At 40.4% G+C, this 22,761-nt stretch overlaps 1 protein-coding gene across 1 annotated transcript in view; it reads right to left on the bottom strand.

Moving 5' to 3' along the window:
- The window catches only part of loxl2b (lysyl oxidase-like 2b), a 119,646-nt gene that overhangs the window by 67,248 nt on the left and 29,637 nt on the right, over positions 1-22,761 (bottom strand). Inside the window, 2 exon segments of the mRNA XM_034171028.1 lie at positions 1,167-1,383; positions 7,435-7,646. Of these exon segments, the coding sequence (XP_034026919.1) occupies positions 1,167-1,383; positions 7,435-7,646 (429 nt within the window).

Genomic DNA, 22,761 nt, shown 5'->3' with positions numbered 1-22,761 from the left:
GTCAAAGGGGTGACCCTCTGCTTGGGCCATGCTACAGACACAAATTACAAAACAATTCACAAAACAAACATACAGGAAATGTTGCTGGTGCACAGGATGGTTTCCGGAACAGATACCACACCCATCTCTGGATGGAGCCACACCTCAAACAGAGAGAAAAGAAAAAAAAGCAGAATCAAGCATCAGTCGGACAACAAATACAGTGTAATTTGTCAGCATTAAGCAACAAGAAAACCACTGTGAAACAACAGTGTATTTGTCTGATTTAGTAAATTCCTGCATGGAAACAGTTTGACATTCTCACAGTCAACCACACCTGATCCTAATCCATCATTAATCCAGTGTACCCTAACTATCCGGTCTAACAGGTGGTAGATGCATCTATAGGATAATTACACAGGCAAAACAAAGCTGCCTTTTGGATTGATCAAATACATCAAATCTAACCACATTTTAACATGCTTATCCTTATTATATGCCCTTTTAATACAGTGAGTTGATAGATAATAGCATTTATTGTATTGTAGTATTATCTATGCATTCCTTAAATGCATTTGAGGGTACAGTTGGGTCTATAAGCATTTGCGCAGTTACAGTTTTTGTCATTTTTGTCTTATTACACCTCCACAATGGAGTTGAAGTGTGACTGAAGTGTAGACACTCAACTTTCAAAGGGTTTAACAAATACACTGCTTTCACCACAAAAGAATTATAGTCGTTTGTGTTGACAGTCCCTCCAATAGAAACCAGACAAACTGACATAAATAGAAGGCTTATTGTTAATCCTTTGTAATTAATAACTTCCTGAAGTCTGGAGCCAATGAACATCACTGCATACTTCCCTCCATTGTCACATGCTGATTTTACTTTGAAAAAGTTGACAAACCCATTGCCTCACTTTTCCCAAAAGCAAAATTAATTAATTGAAGTAGAATCACTTTTTCTCCTCTTTAAATTCTTTGTAAAGTGATAGAGTGATGGGTCCTTTCTATGTGAGGGATTAGAACACCAATGTTTGGTTGTAGAACGCTTGATCGGATTACTGGATGTTACTCGGTACAATTTGACTGATGATGTTGGTGCAAATCCTCTACAACAGGCGGTAATGTAAGGATTCTAGAAGAGCTGAACAAACAGGTGTGTTGTTCCTGGCAGGAGTAACGTACCTCTTGTCGGAAGGCCTTCCTAAACCCAGTCATGGGAGTTGGGGAAAAGGCTCGACCAGGCACGCAGCTCACCACCACTGGCAAACCTCCAGCACAGGTCTCATTGAACTTTAATGACATCCTCTGACCCAGTTTACAGATGGACAAATGGGCCTCGTTGCCAGTGCAGTTGACAGCGTAGTCCCAGTATGTGGGCTTTCTCCTGCGGGCAAACATCCTAGACAACAGGAAAAGAAGGAGTTTAGGAAAGTCTTTATATGAGCGTACATTTGCACCTTTTCTGTCGTGTAAAATGCATTTATTCATGCATTATTAGCATTATTATTATTATATTAAAGTATTAACTGCTACAGATGTCCAGTCTGCTTTCCTGCCTAAATAATTCAGATCCCTGCAGCTTTACTCTCTTGAACCAACTCACAGTCTATCCTACGGCAGATCCTATGGTATCTAAGACTAGTCTACAGTCAGTGTTCCAAAACTGAGCAAACATAGAACTATTTTTACCTTTTTAACAAAATTCAATGGAGTCTTCCATGGCCTAGTATGTATCTGTGGTGAAAATTTAGTCAGAATCCGTGTAGTAGTTTTGACGTAATCATGCTAACAGATAGACAGACAAATAAATAAACGCCAGTGATTTTATTACGTCCTTGGCGGATGTAATAATCTCTTTGAGCCAGTGCAGTCTGCATTTAGCATGCACCATTCTACAAAGACAGCTCTCACTGAAGTGGTAATTGATCTTCTACTTGCAATGGATTTGGACACCACAATGGTCCTGTTACTGTTAGATCTTAGTGCAGCGTTTGATATGGTGAATCATGGTGTTCTACTTGATTGGCTAGAGAACCATTCTGGGATTACTGGGAATGTCCTTATACATAGTTGACATTCTACCTAACTACCTTGCTCTCACTGTGTCCTATACAGTAAACTATATTATCTTTAACCTTGTTGATATGAAATACAGGGTTCCACAGGGATTTATCTTCAGACCCCTACTTTTTTCCCTTTATAGAGCACCCCTTAGGCATATACTGTGCAACCCAGTCTCACGAGTTAATTTCATAAAACTTTGACTCATTTTGTAACAGGTTTTTTTTTAATCTTACTATTATTAAACCTACCCCTCCCCCTAACCATAACCAAAACCTAACCGTACTCCTAACACTAACCATAACCACCCCCCCGCATCACTTTTAATGTCATGCAACCATCACAGGAATGTATTAGAATAAATCTGTGCTCCCGTTATGAAAATTTTGCACTTTTCGTGACAATATCACAAACCAATAGATTAATATATATTTTGTGATGTTGAATCATGACATGCTGTGAGATATGATAGATACTGCGACGTTATGGGATTATTTTTCATTGCTGTGTGGATAACACTCAGTTGTACATGCCGATAACTGGGGGGATTCTCATACACAAAAAGACTTTAAAGGATTGCCTTGTGTCAGTGGAAAGCTAGATGTCCAGCAATTTCTTACTTTTAAACTCAGACAAGACCCAAATGATGGTCCTCGGATGAGTGAGACATTGACATCGGTTTGGCCAGCTAACGCTCATGTCACATACATCACACTGATAAAGTCAGCAACCTGGGGGTGATTTTTGATCCCACGATGTCCTTTGACCTCCACATTAGAGATATTACAAGGACTGCTTTCTTCTACCTTTAAAATATAGCGAAGAATCGTTCTATCCTGTCTATGGCTGATGCAGATAATGTGATCCATGCATTTGTCTCTTCGAGATTGGACAACTGCAATGTTCAGTTCTCTGGTTTACCGCAGTCCTGCATTAGGGGTCTCCAACTGGTTCAAAATGCTGCTGCCAGAGTTTGAGAAGAAGCAGAAAGTTTGACTACATTGCATGGATTTTGGTGTCTCTTCACTGACTTCCTCTCTCTGTGAGGTCTGATTTTAAGGTTCTGTTACTAACCTATAAAATCATTTATGGACTAGTACCTCCCTATTTAGCTGACTAATTAAACCCTACGTACCGGCCCGGACTCTGCATTCTCGGGGAGCAGGACTACTTTGTGTCCCTAGGGTGAATAGAAAGTCAGCAGGCCACAGAGCCTTCTCTTATCATGCACCTGTTTTGTGGAATGATCTCCCTATGGAGATAAAACATTCAGATTCTGTAGAGACAGGCGCATCTATTCTCCCTCTCGTATGGCTTGCAAACGTACATATTATGAAACTATGCTTCCTATCACTTTAACTCATCTTATTAGCAGTGGAATAGGTCTCAGCCTTACTTAATCTAAATTCTGGGTCTGTTAGTGAAGCTTAGGGCTAGCTGTTGTAGATCACCTGAGTATTCTCTCTGCTTTCCTATCAACTTACTGTTGTGAACTCATACCTATGCAATTACTTCCAGCTGACTGATTCTGCTCTTTTTCCTCTCTGTCTGAGAGAAAAATACCCTGGCTGAAGGTGACGCAGCACACTGCAGTCTACTTTTGGCATGTATTCTTCTGCAAGAACAGCTTGTGTTGTGGCCCACTGATGACGTGATGGATGTGCTCATCTCAATAATGCACTTTCTTTTTGATGCTCCGGTTTTGATTGTGAACTGTCCTAAAAAAAAAAAATACTTTGAAAAGAGGAGCAAAACAGAAGCAACAGAACAGTGGAAAACAGAGCACAGCAAGAGTTTTTGGCTGTGTGTCGTACCTGATCCAAATCGTGAAAACAGGCCGTGTGGATTGTGCATGTGGAGTGAGTGCAGGATGACACGTAGATGGAAAGTAAGAGGTCACTGCCGTCTGCTGCGGTTACCGAAGGCAGCAAAACACTCCAGCACCGCACACAGTTAATTTAAGGTTAACCCGAGTGCGGGAACTTTTTCAGCATGCTGTGATTAACCTCTGACCCCTTGCCTGCAGGTTTCATTTGTCACTCATGTTAGGTTTCTGTACATCGTGAGTCGTCACTCATATATGACAGCAGCACCGTGGAATGCACCTATATGGCATTTCATGATGCATTTAGTCCTCACAACAAAAATATGGAACATTAGAAACCAGGTGGTTGTACCAGTGACGCTGTGAGACTAATTTGGAGGACCCTTGTCCAAGAAACAGGGAAACATTTGTTACGTTTAGTTCTCTACAGCAGGTCACTGAATGGGATAAAGAGTTGTGCTACCAATACGTAGACCCAAGTTCTATGCTGTCTGTGTCCCTGGACAAGACACTTTATCTGCATTGTCTCTGTCCACCCACTTGTAAATGGATACCTACCTTGGCTGAGGACATAACCTGAATTGGACAGCTGTCCTTTGCAGGTGGAGTTGTAGACTCTCACCCACTGAATGCTACAGAATCCCAAGAAGAGCAGCAATACAGATGAGCTCATCCATCCATCCATCCATTTTCATCCGCTTTATCCGGAGTCAGTCGCGGGGGCAGGAGCTCAAGCAAAGCCGCCCAGACCTCCTGATCCACACACACCTCCCCCAGCTCCTCCGGGGGAACCCCAAGGCGTTCCCAAGCCAGCCGAGAGACGTAGTCCCTCCAGCGTGTCCTGGGTGTTCCCCGGGGCCTCCTCCCGATGGGACGTGCCCGGAACACCTCTCCCACGAGGCGTCCAGGGGTATCCGGAAAAGATGCCCGAGCCACCTCAACTGGCTCCTTTCGATGTGGAGGAGCAGCGGCTCGACTCCGAGCTCCTCCCGAGTGACCGAGATCCTCACCCTATCTCTAAGGAAGTGCCCAGCCACCCTGCGGAGGAAACTCATCTCGGCTGCTTGTACTCGCGATCTCATTCTTTCGGTCATCAGCCAAATCTCATGACCATAGGTGAGGATCGGAACGTAGATTGATCGGTAAATCGAGAGCTTTGCCCCCCTACTCAGCTCTCTCTTCACCACGACGGTCCGATACAGCGACCGCATCACTGCAGATGCTGCACCGATCCATCTGTCGACCTCATGCTCCATCCGTCCCTCACTCGCGAACAAGACCCCGAGATACATAAACTCTTCCACTTGAGGCAAGGACACTCCACCGACCTACAGATGAGCCTCAGAGCTGAAATCAAATTTATTTCTATCTTCTATTGACCTGAGAGATATAACACTGTACTGTATTCACAGAGTTCACTGGAATAAACTCAAGTCACACAGGCATCTAGTATATAAATTCTTTCTTAAATAAACTGAAAAAGCACTTATTACAGAACATATTGTCAAGCTCATAAGTATTTGGACAGTGACACGATTTTCACAGTTTTGCTTCAGAACACCAACACAATAAAGTTGAAAGGAAACAATCAGGATGCACCTGTATAGAAGATTTTCAGCTTTAATTCAATACTGCAACAAAAATATTGGCTTATCATTTAGGAACTATGGCCGTGTGTGTGTGTGTGTGTGTGTATATACATGATCTGCTGGAATTTTCACGCACAACCATCTCTAGTGTTTACAGAGAATGAGCCAAAAAAAGAAGATACCCAATGAGTGGCAGCTGTGTGGACGAAAGTGCCTTATTGATGTCAGAGATCAGAGGAGAATATGCACAGTCTGGTTGAATGGGCGACTACGTGATGCCATCATGTTAGTATGGTCAAACATCTCTGAGGACTGTTTCCAACACCTTGTTGACTCTATGCAACAAAGAATTAAGGCAAGTCTAAAGGCAAAAAGGGTCCAACCCGGTTCTTACAAGGTGTATCTAATAAAGTGGCCGATAGAGTGTGTGTGTGTGTGTGTGTGTGTGTGTGTGTGTGTGTGTGTGTGTGTGTGTGTGTGTGTGTGTGTGTGTGTGTGTGTGTGTGTGTGTGTGTGTGTGTGTGTATATATATATGGGCAAGTTAAGGCATGCGGTTTTTGGCTTAAAATGTACCTGCTGTGTACGAGGGGCGTTAGGTTAGGTTAGGTTGTAAAACCCCAAGTGCTAAATGGATAAAATGTAATAGAGTTGGAGAAACATCTGCAGAGACACTAACAACATTATACGAGGTCTGTTAGAAAAGTATTTTTTTTTTGCAAAAACCTGATGGATTTGAATCACGTGTGCTTGCATGAGCCAACCTTGAACCTTCGTGCGCATGCATGAATTTTTTCACGCCTGTCGATTGCGTCAGTTGCTGGCAAGCAGCATTTGTGTGAGGAGGTGTGTCGTGCTCTCGACGGATTTTCATTGCAAGGAAAATGACGGAACAACTGGAGCAGCGCCGCATCAAATTTTGCCAGAAACTGGGCGACAGCAGGTGGAAACCATTCGGATGATTCAGATGGCTTTCGATGGCTTTTCAGTCGTGTGACTATCCGAGAAATTGTGGAAGAGGTGGGCATCATTTTTCAGAGTCTAGCATGTCCTGTGAGACTTCAACACGAAATTGCTTTTGCTCCGTCGTCAGCAGCTTCGGCGCGAATTTCACAGCCACTCTTTTCATGGCCAAATCTTCTGTCACAGTGGAATGTACCGAAAAAGTGCTGATGTCCACCTCTTCCGCAATTTCTCGGACAGTCACATGGCGGTCCCGTATCATCACAGCGTTCACTTTGGAAATTATCTGGTCATTTCAGCATGTTGATGGCCAACCGGAGCGTGGCTCGCTCTCCACCATTGTGCGGGCGTCTTTAAACCGGTTGTACCGCTCCTTAATCTGTGTGATGCCCATAGGATTGTCACCGAAAGCCGTCTGAATCTTCCGAATGGTTGATACTTCCAAAAAGACATATTTTATGCATTTTACATATTTCTTTTTATTTATAAATGTCAGATCATTGCCATTTTTTTAAATAATTTTTTCAAAACACTGAAACACAGAAGATATGCCTAAAACCTTTTGCACAGTACTATGTGACACTGTGACTCTGGACTGATGGGTTCCTTGTGTGTGTTCCGGTTATAGATATTCCGAATTTCTTAAAACACTCTTAAATCTAAGATGCATTTCTCATCAGTTCCAAACAGGCTGCTTTGTTCCAACAACTCCCCAAGTGATTGTTAGCTTGCACAGTGGGCGTGGAGATGGAACAGAACCCATCCAGTTTGGACTTTTGTGTTTTTCTTATGCTTTGTGTGAGGCATGGGGGGGGGGAGACGACTCGAAAACATACTTCCAACAGATTTGAAGGGAGAAAAACAGGTTAGATTTGAGTCACGCTGTTAAATTGGTGTCCAAAATGTCTGAAAATCATCATAGCAGCATGAAACTAAACTCCCAGCTTGGGATTCGACCTCGTAACCTTTCACTGCTCTGTGAGGCCACAGGAGCGTGCATATGGGAACACTCACTTGTAGACTCTGGCGTTATATTTCCGTTCGCCAGGGAAGCCGAACATGCCGCAGATGACTCTGCTGTTCAACTCGGTCCACTCGGTGTTACAGATCTGCTTCCATTTACCACCATCTTTGATCTCCACGTATCCCTCGGTTACAGGGATCCGCTTCCGGTACGATGACAGGATGGCTCGTATGCGCACGTCCTCAACTTGAATGTCAATGTTCTGCAGAAAACAATGAGAAGTTGAAGAAAAGCCCCAAACTTGTAATGAGGTTTACACACATTTGGACTTTGCTGAAGGATTTTCTGCAAACAAAGAGACTCGAGCCTAGATTTGAAAAGGAGAAAAAAATAATCCTTCTCAGTGCCACTCCACCATGAAGCTGCATAACCCAGAATACAATAGACAAAGACACTCCAATCACAGCCACAGGCATCCATAACACCTTCAGAGTCAGAGGTGCCTTGGTGGCTTCCCTCACTAGTCCTCTTCTTGCAGATTTACCATACAGTACCAGACTGATTGTGTTTGGTGATGAATGATGTGAATGAAGACAAACTGGAGTGATGATGGTGGGGCAGCAGCTCCACAATCTCTTGATCCTTACGTCTCCTTTTCCACAATTCTTGGTGAAATTCTTTGTTACATAAATAATACAGATATACAAATGCTGAATACTTTTTCAGTGATTACTGGCCCACTTCTATAAAATGATCATGTAGTACATCAGTCTCAGAAACAACAACGTGGAGCCAAAAGCCATAAACTGTTTACGTCACCTGCTCAGAGGATGTTGGAGGGCGTGTAATCGTACGACAAATCACATGTGGCCACAATCTGTGTTTCCTGTGTTGCGTAATGTGCAGTCTGATGCCCTCAGCCGCTCAGTTCTGCACATGCTGCTTGTAAATGGACTGGAGGTTGCACAAACCTTTTTACAGTAAAATCACCTTTTTTTTTAAAATAAATAAATAAATAACTGTTTTCTCTGCAAAACTTCTTGTTCATGCCAAGGGTTTAAATGGTGACAAATGCAACAGACATCAGGGTGTCACTCAAAATCAGTTTGCAAATATACTATAAAATTGTTCACAGACTGGCACCTCCCTACCTAACTGACCTAATTAAACCCTACGTACCGGCCTGGGCTTTGCGTGCAGGACTACTTTGTGTCCCTAGGGTGAATAAAAGTTTGCGGGTCACAGAGTTTTCTCTTATCGTGCCCCTGTTCTGTGGAATGATCTCCCTGCATCAATAAAACAGTCAGATTCTGTAGAGACTTTGAAGTCCAGAATTAAGATGCACTTATTTTCCCTTTCGTTTGGCTAGCATACTGGCATAGTATGTTTCTATGCCTTTTACTTTTTTAATTCATTTTATTATGAAACGGAGCAAGTCGTGGCCTCAACTTTATTTAGCGACCACCTTAGTATTTCTTCTGTTTTTGTTGTTGCTTAATGCTGACAAATTACACTGTATATTTGTTGTCTTTCTGATGCTTGATTCTGCTTTTTTCTTTTCTCTCTGTTTGAGGTGTGGCTCCATCCAGAGATGGGTGTGGTGTCTTCTCTGGAAACTGTCCTGTGCACCGGCAACATTTCCTGTATGTTCGTTTTGTGAATTGTTTTGTAATTTGTGTTTGTAGCATGGCCCAAGCAGAGGGTCACTCCTTTGAGTCTGGTCTGCTTGAGGTTTCTTCCTCAGAGGGAGTTTTTCCTTACCACTGTTGCTCTGGGGGTCGGTAAGGTTAGACCTTACTTGTGTGAAGCACCTTGAGGCAACCTTGTTGTGATTTGGTGCTATATAATTGAAAATAAATTGAAATTGAAATTGAATTGCAAATGGAAAAACATAAATTCAGTGTTTTCCTGCAGTATCAAATACTGCAGGCTTATTGGAAAAAAAATTTCAGATTTTCCTTCAGCCAATTAATTTTAGGTTTAAATCCTATGTGTAGAATTCACACACCAAATACTATACAGTGCAGTGATCATTCAAAAAAGTTTTTGAATGAGGCAGTAAGTGAATTTGGCTTCATCATCATTATTATTATTATTATTATTTATATTTATTTATTGTTAATATACAATGTGTAGAATTTAGGGGGTGTTATTGGCAGTGAAAAAGATTAGAGATTAGATTTGATGAGACAGAATTTTGTTAATCCCCTGGGAAGACTCCCTCAGGGAAATTGAGGTTTCAGCAGCATTGTATAGCAGCACACAGGGTAAGAAGCACACAGAATATCAAAAGTGAAAGTAAAAACAGTTTGCAAATATAAATATACAAACACAAATATAAATACCAGACATACTGATCAAAACTGGGTTACTGGCTACTACTGTTCCTCTCCTTCCCGTCTTCTGTCTTCCTGTTACTCCAAGTGAGAAGGTGTACAGTCTGATGGTTTGGGGGACAAAGCAGTTTTTCAGTCTTTTGGTCCTGGACTTGGGAAGGAGCAAAATAGCTTTCGTATCCATTTGTTCATTATTGCATAATAACCTGGAAAAAAAAAATCATGTTTTCATAAGATCAAAATGAGCGAAATGGTAAATGGACTGCATTTATATAGCACTTTTCCATCTGCATCAGACGCTCAAAGCACTTTACAATAATGCCTCACATTCACCCCGATGTCAGGGTGCTGCCATACAAGGCGCTCACTACACACCGGGAGCAACTAGGGGATGAAGGACCTTGTCCAAGGGTCCTTAGTGATTTTCTGGTCAGACTGGGATTTGTACCGAGGAACCTCTGGTCTCAAGCCCAAGACTTAACCACTAGACCATCAGCTACCCTAGTTCTTCATAGTTACACGGGAGCAGGCCCCCTCGTGTTGCAGCACCACACTGACACAGTAGATAGTCCAAGTTTTGCACTTTGCAGCAGAACACTGAAGAAAACAGAAGTAGAATCAAACAAGGGAGCATGAAGCCCCATCGTCTATGAAGCAAAATCATGAATGGAAACAAAATCATGAGTGGTGACGGCATCATGCAATCTGCAGCCTCACCACTAGATGGTATCTCATCGTTCACACTGTAGCTTTAAAGTAAATAAGCCCTCTGAGCCTGTGTGATGTGGGCTGCTGGTTGCAGGCAGTTTCAGGCTGTCACAATGAACTCAGAGTCTTTCCTCTCTGACTCCTGCAAGGATTAAACAAACATTTTCCTCTCCCACAGACCAAACCCACATTCTTGTGCTACGTGACTGTGCAGACTGAGGGGAGGGAGCCTGGCTGGCTCAGGAAAACATGCTGCTTTGCTCAGCAGATGGACTGCTGCAGATGTTGCATATGCACCGCCAAGGAGATCTGGAGATCAAAAAGGGGAAAAAAAAGGAAGGTTTTCAAAATTGGCAGTTACCTCCAGGGAAGAGGCGATGCCACCAGAGTGAAAACTACAAATCATGAGTCGTTCCATCATCTGTTATTTTCTCCCAAAGATAACCACATGAATAACTTTGGTTTTAGGCACAGAGCTCTGCACTAAAAAAAAAAAAATAAATAAAAAAAAGCTTTTTTTAACGGGAAAACGATCATTTCTTTACATTGATTGCAGACCCGCTGCAGAGTCTGCAATCAACCGCTTCTGCAGCGGCTGTTCTTGAAGCTTGAAGCAATGAAGCAGTGCTCCAACCCACTACTTCACTGGTTCATTGCTTTGCTGCTTTTCAGAAGCGGCAAGTCCGCTTCTTAACCCCTCTCAAAGCCATTTAAAAATGTCAAAAGTGAGTCACTTTTGTGCAGATTAAAGTCACTAACTGGGACTCTTGTCTTGTTGCATGCAAGAAATGAGAATGATCCTCCGTTCCGTTCGCACAGCTTGAAACGTTGTGCCGCTCTCCGCCGAGTCAAGTTAGATTCCGCCAGAATTAATAACTTCAAAGTGAATCACCGTTTTAAATCAAATGGCACCTCTTTCCAAACGTTGTAACACAGACTAAAATGTTTTTTTCCTCCCAAAATGAGACATCCTGCATTCTTTATGAATTACATTGATGTTGACTTGGAGCACAGCTGGCTCAGCTCAGAGGTATGGAGCGACATTCATGCCATTAATGTTTGAAAGGAAATGCTTTTAGAGAAAACCTTCAGATTTTGTTTATTTTTATTCATATCCACAGATCAAGGATCCAGTGACCAATTTCATATTTATTTACTTTAAGACTCAATAAAATGTTGTTGACATAGAAAACCTGTAAATCTACTTTTAGTACACAGAAAATTCACAGGAGATGAATCAAGGGAAGGGAATCAATAAGGAATCGGATCAATAAGCAGAATCAATAATGGCATCAAGAAAATCTTACCGATACCCATCCCTGTGTTAAAATGTGTTAGTTATGCCTAAGACATTTAAAAACACACAAAGATATTTAAGTGTTTTTAAAAATGTTTAAAATATGACAAAAAAAAATAAAAAAACAGAATAGAAAGTTCTTTAAAAACACATATTTAAAATGTCTGAAAAGGGTGTAAAATGTGTGAAAGAATAGAAAGATCTTTAAAAACATGTTTAAAATGTTTATAAAGGCTTTAAAATTTGTAAATGCATAGACAGTTCCTTAAAAACATAGAAATACTTTTAAAATGTGTTTAAGATGTGTAAAAGAATAAAAAGTAACACACAAATGTGTGTATGTGTGTCGGGGGGGGGGGGGGGGGCAGCAGCAATTCATTTGCTGCATTTTTTTGCTTTTGTGTTTGTTTTTATACACTTTTTCAATTCCATTTCAATTCATTTCATCACAGCAAAGCTACCTCAAGGCACTTCACACAAGTAAGGTCTAACATTACCAAACTTACCATTCCAAAGCAGGCTATACAATTGGGTACTGATACAGTGAGGAAAATAAGTATTTGAAAACCCTGCGATTTTGCAAGTTCTCCCACTTAGAAATCATAGAGGGGTCTGAAATTTTCATCTTAGGTGCATGTCCACTGTGACAGACATAATCCAAAAAAAAAAAAAAAAAAAAAATCTGGAAATCACAATATATGATTTTTTTTAATGATTTATTTGTATGTTACTGCTGCAAATAAGTATTTGAACACCTACCAACCACCAAGAATTCTGGCTCACACAGACCTATTAATTTTTCTTTAAGAAGCCCTCTTATTCTGCACTCTTTACCTGTATTAATTGCACCTGTTTGAACTTGTTACCTGTATAAAAGACACCTGTTCACACACAATCAATCACACTGCAACCTGTCCACCATAGACAAGACCAAAGAGCTGTCAAAGGACACCAGGGACAAAACTGTAGACCTGCACAAGGCTGGGATGGACTACAGGACAACAGGCAAGCAGCTTGGTAGAAGACAACTGTTATGATTATTTATTAGAAAGTGGAAGAAACACAAGATGACTGTCAATCTCCCTCGGTCTGGGATTCCATGCAAGAACTCACTTTGTGGGGTAAGGATGATTCTGAGAAAGCTCAGAACTACACAGGAGGACCTGGTCAATGACCTGAAGAGAGCTGGGACCACAGTCAGAAAGATTACATTAGTAACACATGATGCTGTCATGGTTTAAAATCCTGCAGGGCAACAAGGTCCACCTGCTCAAGCCAGCACATGTCCAGGCCCATTTGAAGGTCACCAGTGACCATCTGGATGATCCAGAGGAGGCATGGGAGAAGGTCATGTGGTCAGATGAGACCAGAATAGAGCTTTTTGGAATCAACTCCACTTACCATGTTTAGGGGATGAGAACAACCCCAAGAAAACCATCCCAACCATGAAGCATGGGGGTGGAAACATCATACTCTGTGGGTGCTCTCAGGACAACTGCACCATATTGAAGGGGGGATGGATGGGGTCATGTATTGCGAGATTCTGGCAAACAACCTCCTTCCCTCAGTAAAAGCATTGAAGATGGGTCATGGCTGGGTCTTCCAGCATGACAATGACCCCAAACACACAGCCAGGGCAACTAAGGAGGGGCTCCGTAAGAAGCATTTCAAGGTCCTTAGTGGCCTGGCCAGTCTCCAGACCTGAACGCAATAGAAAATCTTTGGAGGGAGCTGAAACTCCAAACCTGAAAGATCTAGAGAAGATCTGTATGGAGGAGTGGACCAAAATCCCTGCTGCAGTGTGTGCAAACCTGGTGAAAAACTACAGGAAACGTTTGACCTCTGTAATTGCAAACAAAGGCTACTGTACCAAATATTAACATTGATTTTCACAGGTGTTCAAATACTTATTTGCAGCAGTAACATACAAATAAATTATTAAAAAATCATACATTGTGATTTACGGATTTTTTTTTTTTTTTAGATTATGTCTCTCACAGTGGACATGCACCTAAGATGAAAATTTCAGACCCCTCCATGATTTCTAAGTGGGAGAACTTGCAAAATCGCAGGGTGTTCAAATACTTATTTTCCTCACTGTATATATTTTTTGATGCATCTTTCTCCATTTCATTCCGGGCTGTTCAAAGACGATCAGACACCTGAGTTGAAATACGGCAGTCTGAAATACAGGAACCTTGTCAATTGTTATGCAAGTCATGTTTTTCCCTCTCCCCATTTGCTTTCATGATTATACCCTGAAATTTTAGGATTTTACTTTTGAGATATTACCCTCTCAAAAAAACATTTTAACCATTTTTGCAAGCTATCTCAAGACCTGATCTCTGCAGTCACCTCTGGACCAGGTATTTAAATGGTGGTCTACGGCGCAATCGCTTACTGCTGCAAGACGACACCGACAGACCAGCAACCAGAGGTGGGAGTAAGTCACTGCCAAGTCATATTAACATGGTTTAATTCAAATTGTTTGCCTATAAACATAGACAAGACAAAATTTATGATTTTTTGCAGTAGAAGAAATGACATAGATGTGTCATTATTTACTGAAGGATTACAGATTGAAAGAGCACATGAAGTAAAGTTTTTGGGTGTTACTTTACATGAACATTTGAACTGAAAATCATATACTGACTATGTGAAAATTAAGGTAGCACAAATAATAGCTGTGTTACATAGGGCTAAACACTTTCTAAATAAGGATGCCTGCTGTACTGAAGTGTGGGGAAGTGCTTGTAAAACCTACATTAATCCAGTTTTTATTTTACAGAAAAGAGCTGTGAGAATTGTGAGTGTAAGTCCAACAAACCCAATTTTTATACAGTTTAAAATCTTGAAATTTACTGAATTGGTAGAAATGAATATTTTAAAAACTATGTACAAAGCTCATTAAAAAAAACAGTTAATCTACAAAATAGATTCACCAAAAGACAAAGTAAATATGAATTGAAAGGACCTGAAGTTTTCGTAAAACCCAGGTATAGAACTACAACTAAAGAAAAGTGTATTTCAGTCAGAGGTGTTGCACTGAAAAAAATGATACTTTGGATCAACTTAAAAAAATTGATGTAATTTGTTACAGCTAATTTTTTTAGTTTCTCACAATGTATATTTATGATTTTGTAAAGTGATTCCAGCAGATTTAAACTGGAAAACCACAATTTTCCATTAGACCAATGTAAATAAGTACTTTGAATGAAGTGCACTGTTTTTCAGTGTGGTTTATGGAACAGTCTTGACAATCAAATAAAAAATTCTAAGTCAATACATGTGTTTGAAAAGAACTTGAAATTGTCTGTGTTGAAAAAATATGAAATTTCAGAGTAGTGCTTTTTAAACTGCTTTGTGTTATGCATTATGAGTATTGTGTCTTTAAAAAGCCATATGGCTGTTAAAGTTCGATGGAACTGTTATATTTTCTTGTGTATGATGGGGGCAGATGTTATAAGTTATTACGTCTTTCTGCTACTTTTCATTCATGGTAACTTGGTAATAGTAATTACTCGTGTTTTTGTTTTTATTTTATGAATGAAATAAATAAAGAAAAGAAGAAGTCATTCTCAAGTCATCAATCTGCAAGTCACAAGTCAAGTCTCAAGTCAGCTGTCAAACACTTGGTGGTCATTAAGGCTTGACTTGACACTGAGTTACTTCCACCTCTGCCAGCAGCACACAATTTCAGACCACAGAGATCAGCGCACTCGGTAGACGACGTGAGCACTGGGTATGAAAATCACAACAACCCCATGTGGACACTACAGATAACGCTCGCTTTACACTGCGTCACTCTGTGCAGGGTAAAAGGCCCCGAGTCTTCGAGATCTAAACCATGTACCTGTCAACACCAGCATGCACAAAAGAGAATTTCAGTGTATATCTCGAAAAATAGCAGCTTTGTTTGTTTTTGTCAAAGACTCAGTTTTTCCACTGCGTTAAGGAAAGTACACAGTCAAATCACCAGTGTTAAATTAACACTGACAGTGTACATATGGTCCCACTCTGGCCAGAGTAGTACCGTATGTACACTGACAGTGTTAAATTAACACTGACAGTGTACATATGGTCACACAGAGTAGTACTAAATGTACACTGGCAGTGTTAATTTAACACTGTCAGTGTTAGTTTTACACTGGTGATTTTACTGTGTATACACTCCCTCATACAAACCCCCCCCCCCCATCAATGTCATTTTCTGCTTCATGTTAAAAGTCTCACATACAGCACTGAGGTAACACTTTTTGACCATATGTGTCCAGTTTCAGTAAACTCAAGAATGGCGCCTTTCTTCCTCTTTGCTCGTCCTGCACAGATGGAAAAGTCATTAGAGCCCAATCAGTTCTCCAGGAAAAGCTAAGGGGCCCCAGATCGGTTTCAATTCACAGGACACTCAAGGCTTTTTTTTAAGGTTCTTCTATACTTCTCAGTGCTAGTGATACTACTGTTGTTGTAATTTCCTGAACTTGCCTAGAAAACACTGCTTCTGCAGCTATGAAATAATACCAAATGATCAGAATGTGCTTTTTGCAGGAATGACCAACGCTGAGGTTAACCTTGCCTGGGATTAAACGTGAGACCTCTGTTGGTGGTGTTTGGAACACGGCAGCTCGGAGCCGGTAATGAGAACCAGATGAGGATGATGCATTGGACGTGTTTCCAGACTGAGGAGTGGTTAAAACATGGGGTGCCATGACATGCGAGTGCAAATGGGAGAGCCTGAAGTAATTTAATGCCTGCTTGGCCAAAGACCACATGGCATAAATATACCGTTCTTAAACTCAGTTACTTTTAAAGCATGACACTAAGGTCCAAATCTGGTGTGATGCATTTTCAACTGTCTTAGAACTTTGTACCTATGACTTCACTGCAAATATTCCATTTCATCAAATGATATGAGAGTTAAATCAGTTAGAATCTTTATTTTATTTAAAGTTATTTAAAGGTCATACCTACCAGACAGAATTTGGAGCAGCACAGTGGCGCAAGTACGAGTTTTAGGACAACATTATATTATGACTTTATTCTCGTAAAATTCGAATTTATTCTCGTAAAATTACGAATTTATTCTCATAAAATTACAACTTTATTCTCATAAAAGTACAACTTTATTCTCGTAATATTATGACTTTTTTCTCGTAAAATTACAACTTTATTCTCATAAAATATCGACTTTATTCTCATAATACGAGGTCTGTTAGAAAAGTATCCGACCTTTTTATTTTTTTCAAAAACCATATGGATTTGAATCATGTGTGATTGCATCAGCCAAGCTTGAACCTTCGTGCGCATGCATTTTTTCTTTGATTTTTGAGTCGCCAAACACCAGAAAAGTCTCCAGCGATGCCAGGAAAAGTAGCTAGCTTTGTCACGAGTCACTTTTGAGAAAATAAGTCGTCAGGAGGGTTTTTTAGTGAGAAAGTTGCAAAGTTGGCAACACTGTCCCCATTACCCCATTAGAGCGCTTCGCTCTCAGACTGCGGGCTTACTTGTGGTTCCTAGGGTTTGTAAGAGTAGAATGGGAGGCAGAGCCTTCAGCTTTCAGGCTCCTCTCCTGTGGAACCAGCTCCCAATTCAGATCAGGGAGACAGATACCCTCTCTACTTTTAAGATTAGGCTTAAAACTTTCCTTTTCGCTAAGGCTTATAGTTAGGGCTGGATCGGGTGACCCTGGACCATCCCTTGGTTATGTTGCTTTAGACGTAGACTGTGGGGGGTTCCCATGATGCACTGTTTCTTTCTTTTTTTGCTCCGTATGCATCACTCTGCATTTAATCATTAGTGATCGATCTCTGCCCCCCTTCTCGGCATGTCTTTTTCCTGGTTCTTTCCCTCAGCCCCAACCAGTCTCAGCAGAAGACTGCCCCTCCCTGAGCCTGGTTCTGCTGGAGGTTTCTTCCTGTTAAAAGGGAGTTTTTCCTTCCCACTGTGGCCAAGTGCTTGCTCATAGGGGGTCGTTTTGACCGTTGGGGTTTTTCATGGTTATTGTATGGCCTTGCCTTGCAATATGGAGCGCCTTGGGGCAACTGTTTGTCGTGATTTGGCGCTATATAAGAAAAAAGTTGATTGATTGATTGATTGACTGTCACCAGGGGCTAGAATTTTAATATCTGCCATTCAGTTCAATTATATTTTAAAACTTATATTAACCATGACTGAAATGCAATAATAAAAATTCAATTCAGTTGTATTAAATAAACAGGATTTCAATTTGAGCCAATCTAATTGTAATTATGATATTTATCACAATCCAGCAGCTCTAGTTCAAACAACAAAATAACTGGGATGGTCTTTGGGAAGAATCTATTACTTTATAACTTTTGCTAAAATGTCAAAAAATAAAAATAATAATAAAAAATAATAAAATGAGAAGCTTGTGAATGTAGTCTCAGATTTATACATAGTTTTGCTTTCACTAACCTTCTGACTCCTCCACATTCCAGACCTAAAACTCAGCGTACAAGGAAATACATTTTTATTGTCAGTGAAAATAAAATAATGGCAGCGTTTTGGAGCATACAGTTCCAACGGAGATCTTCACCATCTGTCTCTGGTGGCAGAATTCACCTTAAATACCAACAAAGTGGCTTTTAGTTCTCACCTGTAAATGTGGCACAATTATTTCTATTACATCCAATTAAGTCATTTGGAAGCAAAAATTAATAAGCAGCATTTCTTAAAGCTGTCTTTATCTTATAAAATGAATAAAAATTAAGATTATATTTTAAAATCTATTAAAAGAACTGGAAACAGATGTTTCACAGAGCTGTGGCAAACCCTCCAAAGACAATGATTGAGTTGAAATTAAAATGCGGAAACTAAAGAGTGTAATAAAGTGGCGCTTGTCTAATTTTGTATTCCAAAACTGAGTGTTCCTCCAATTGTGGCCAACTAAATGAGAATTTTTAAAGAAGCTAAAGCCTTCACCAACAAAAATAGAAAATGTGCCAATTTGAGAGGCCGCTGCTCTGAAAAGAAACAGATGCACAGATTGCTTCTCGCTGTTCTGTGTGTAGACGTGCACACAAGACACGTACGTCATGTCAGCTCCAGACAGACTCAAAAACTGCTTCTTTATCACAATCCAAAGATAAATCTGCTGCACACAGACAAGCCTTCAGTCGGAATAGCTGACAGCAAAATATTGTAGTTCTTTGTTCTGTGTCGAGACAGAGCTTTTTCTTTCTACGCTTAGCCCAGCGGTACACAACACAATAATGTAAAAATGTACAACCCCTGGTAATAATTATGGAATCACCGGCCTCGGAGGATGTTCATTCAGTTGATTAATTTTGTAGAAAAAAAGCAGATCACAGACATGACACAAAACTAAAGTCATTTCAAATGGCAACTTTCTGGCTTTAAGAAACACTATAAGAAATCAGGAAAAATAATTGTGACAGTCAGTAATGGTTACTTTTTTAGACCAAGCAGAGGGAAAAAATATGGAATCACTCAATTCTGAGGAAAAAATTATGGAATCATGAAAAACAAAAGAACGTTCCAACACATCACTAGTATTTTGTTGCACCACCTCTGGCTTTTATAACAGCTTTGAGTCTCTGAGACTTAATGAGTGACAAACAGTACTCTTCATCAATCTGGCTCCAACTTTCTCTGATTGCTGTTGCCAGATCAGCTTTGCAGGTTGGAGCCTTGTCATGGACCATTTTCTTCAACTTCCACCAAAGATTTTCAATTGGATTAAGATCCGGACTATTTGCAGGTCATGACATTGACCCTATGTGTCTTTTTGCAAGGAATGTTTTCACAGTTTTTGCTCTATGGCAAGATGCATTATCATCTTGAAAAATGATTTCATCATCCCCAAACATCCTTTCAATTGATGGGATAAGAAAAGTGTCCAAAATATCAACGTAAACTTGTGCATTTATTGATGATGTAATGACAGCCATCTCCCCAGTGCCTTTACCTGACATGCAGCCCCATATCATCAATGACTGTGGAAATTTACATGTTCTCTTCAGGCAGTCATCTTTATAAATCTCATTGGAACGGCACCAAACAAAAGTTCCAGCATCATCACCTTGCCCAATGCAGATTCGAGATTCATCACTGAACATGACTTTCATCCAGTCATCCACAGTCCACGACTGCTTTTCCTTAACCCATTGTAACCTTGTTTTTTTCTGTTTAGGTGTTAATGATGGCTTTTGTTTAGCTTTTCTGTATGTAAATCCCATTTCCTTTAGGCGGTTTCTTACAGTTCGGTCACAGACGTTGACTCCAGTTTCCTCCCATTCGTTCCTCATTTGTTTTGTTGTACATTTTTCGATTTTTGAGACATATTGCTTTAAGTTTTCTGTCTTGACGCTTTGATGTCTTCCTTGGTCTACCAGTATGTTTGCCTTTAACAACCTTCCCATGTTGTTTGTATTTGGTCCAGAGTTTAGACACAGCTGACTGTGAACAACTAACATCTTTTGCAACATTGTGTGATGATTTACCCTCTTTTAAGAGTTTTCTAATCCTCTCCTTTGTTTCAATTGACATCTCTCGTGTTGGAGCCATGATTCATGTCAGTCCACTTGGTGCAACAGCTCTCCAAGGTGTGATCACTCCTTTTTAGATGCAGACTAACGAGCAGATCTGATTTGATGCAGGTGTTAGTTTTGGGGATGAAAATTTACAGGGTGATTCCATAATTTATTCCTCAGAATTGAGTGATTCCATATTTTTTTCCCTCTGCTTGGTCTAAAAAGGTAACCGTTACTGACTCCCACAATTTTTTTCCCTGATTTCTTATAATGTTTCTTAAAGCCAGAAAGTTGCCATTTGAAATGACTTTAGTTTTGTGTCATGTCTGTGATCTGCTTTTCTTCTACAAAATTAAACAACTGAATGAACATCCTCCGAGGCCGGTGATTCCATACTTTTTGCCAGGGGTTGTACATGATGCCAGAATCAGAGAGAAACCACTCCTTATCTCAGCAGGGACAACTATGCTACAGTTGTGCAGAGCTGCAGCTAATAATTACTTTTGTCAAGGTCAAAGTCAGGACAAATTCATAACTCTGTCAAAAACGATTGAATTTCTTTCATATTTGACAATGTTATGTCAGATGGTATCCTTTATCGACTGATAAAGTTTGATCTGGATCAGATCTGGGTTACAGATTTTGTGCCCGTTTTAATTTAACATTGACAACCCCATTTAATATATACTCAACAAAAATATAAACGCAACACTTTTGGTTTTGCTCCCATTTTGTATGAGATGAGCTCAAAGATCTAAAACTTTTTCCACATACACAATATCACCATTTCCCTCAAATATTGTTCACAAACCAGTCTAAATCTGTGATAGTGAGCACTTCTCCTTTGCTGAGATAATCCATCCCACCTCACAGGTGTGCCATATCAAGATGCTGATTAGACACCATGATTAGTGCACAGGTGTGCCTTAGACTGCCCACAATAAAAGGCCACTCTGAAAGGTGTAGTTTTGTTTTATTGGGGGGGGATACCAGTCAGTATCTGGTGTGACCACCATTTGCCTCATGCAGTGCAACACATCTCCTTCGCATCATCTGTGAAGAGAACACCTCTCCAATGTGCCAAATGCCAGCGAATGTGAGCATTTGCCCACTGAAGTCGGTTACGAAGACGAACTGGAGTCAGGTCGAGACCCCGATGAGGATGCCGAGCATGCAGATGAGCTTCCCTGAGACGGTTTCTGACAGTTTGTGCAGAAATTCTTTGGTTATGCAAACTGATTGTTTCAGCAGCTGTCCGAGTGGCTGGTCTCAGACGATCTTGGAGGTGAACATGCTGGATGTGGAGGTCCTGGGCTGGTGTGGTTACACGTGGTCTGCGGTTGTGAGGCTGGTTGGATGTACTGCCAAATTCTCTGAAACGACTTTGGAGACGGCTTATGGTAGAGACATGAACATTCAATACACGAGCAACAGCTCTGGTTGACATTCCTGCTGTCAGCATGCCAATTGCACGCTCCCTCAAATCTTGCGACATCTGTGGCATTGTGCTGTGTGATAAAACTGCACCTTTCAGAGTGGCCTTTTATTGTGGGCAGTCTAAGGCACACCTGTGCACTAATCGTGGTGTCTAATCAGCATCTTGGTATGGCACACCTGTGAGGTGGGATGGATTATCTCAGCAAAGGAGAAGTGCTCACTATCACAGATTTAGACTGGTTTGTGAACAATATTTGAGAGAAATGGTGATATTGTGTATGTGGAAAAAGTTTTAGATCTTTGAGTTCATCTCGTACAAAATGGGAACAAAACCAAAAGTGTTGCGTTTATATTTTTGTTGAGTGTATATTTTACACTATATCTTAATCAAACATGCCTCAATCACTCTCATATTTGAAAGTGAGGTGCAGATTGGCACTCCCTATCGACTGATAAAGTTTGATCCAGATCTGATCTGGATTACAGATTTTGTACCCGTTTTAATTTAACATTGAAAACCCCATATATTTTTTACATTATATCTTAATCAAACATGCCTCAATCACTCTCATATTTGAAAGTGAGGTGCAGATTGGCACTCACTATCAACTGATAAAGTTTGATCCGGATCTAATCGGGATTACAGATTTTGTGCCTGTTTTAATTTAACACTGAAAACCCCATATAATATATTTTTTACATTATATCTTAATCAAACATGCCTCAATCACTCTCATATTTGAAAGTGAGGTGCAGACTGGCACTCACTATCGCCTGACAAAGTGTGAGCTGAATCTGATCCAGATTGTGGATTTTGTGGACATTTGAATTTAATATTGAAAAGCCCATTTGGTGTGCATTTTGCATTATATCTCAATCAAAAGTGCCTCAACCACTCTCATTTGTGACAATGAGGTGCAAACTGGCACTCTCAAAGAATAGACTAAGTTTGATCCGCATCTGATCCTTATTACAGATTTAGTGGATATTTGATTTTAACATTGAAAAGCCCCTTTGATCTATATTTTGTGTAATATTTTAGCTTACTTTACTTCTAACAGGACTTTGACCTTGAAAATGTTTTCCAAG

This window comes from Thalassophryne amazonica, chromosome 5 (assembly GCF_902500255.1).
Source record: "Thalassophryne amazonica chromosome 5, fThaAma1.1, whole genome shotgun sequence".
NCBI lineage: Eukaryota > Metazoa > Chordata > Actinopteri > Batrachoidiformes > Batrachoididae > Thalassophryne > Thalassophryne amazonica.
This window is presented reverse-complemented; position numbering and strand designations above follow the sequence as displayed.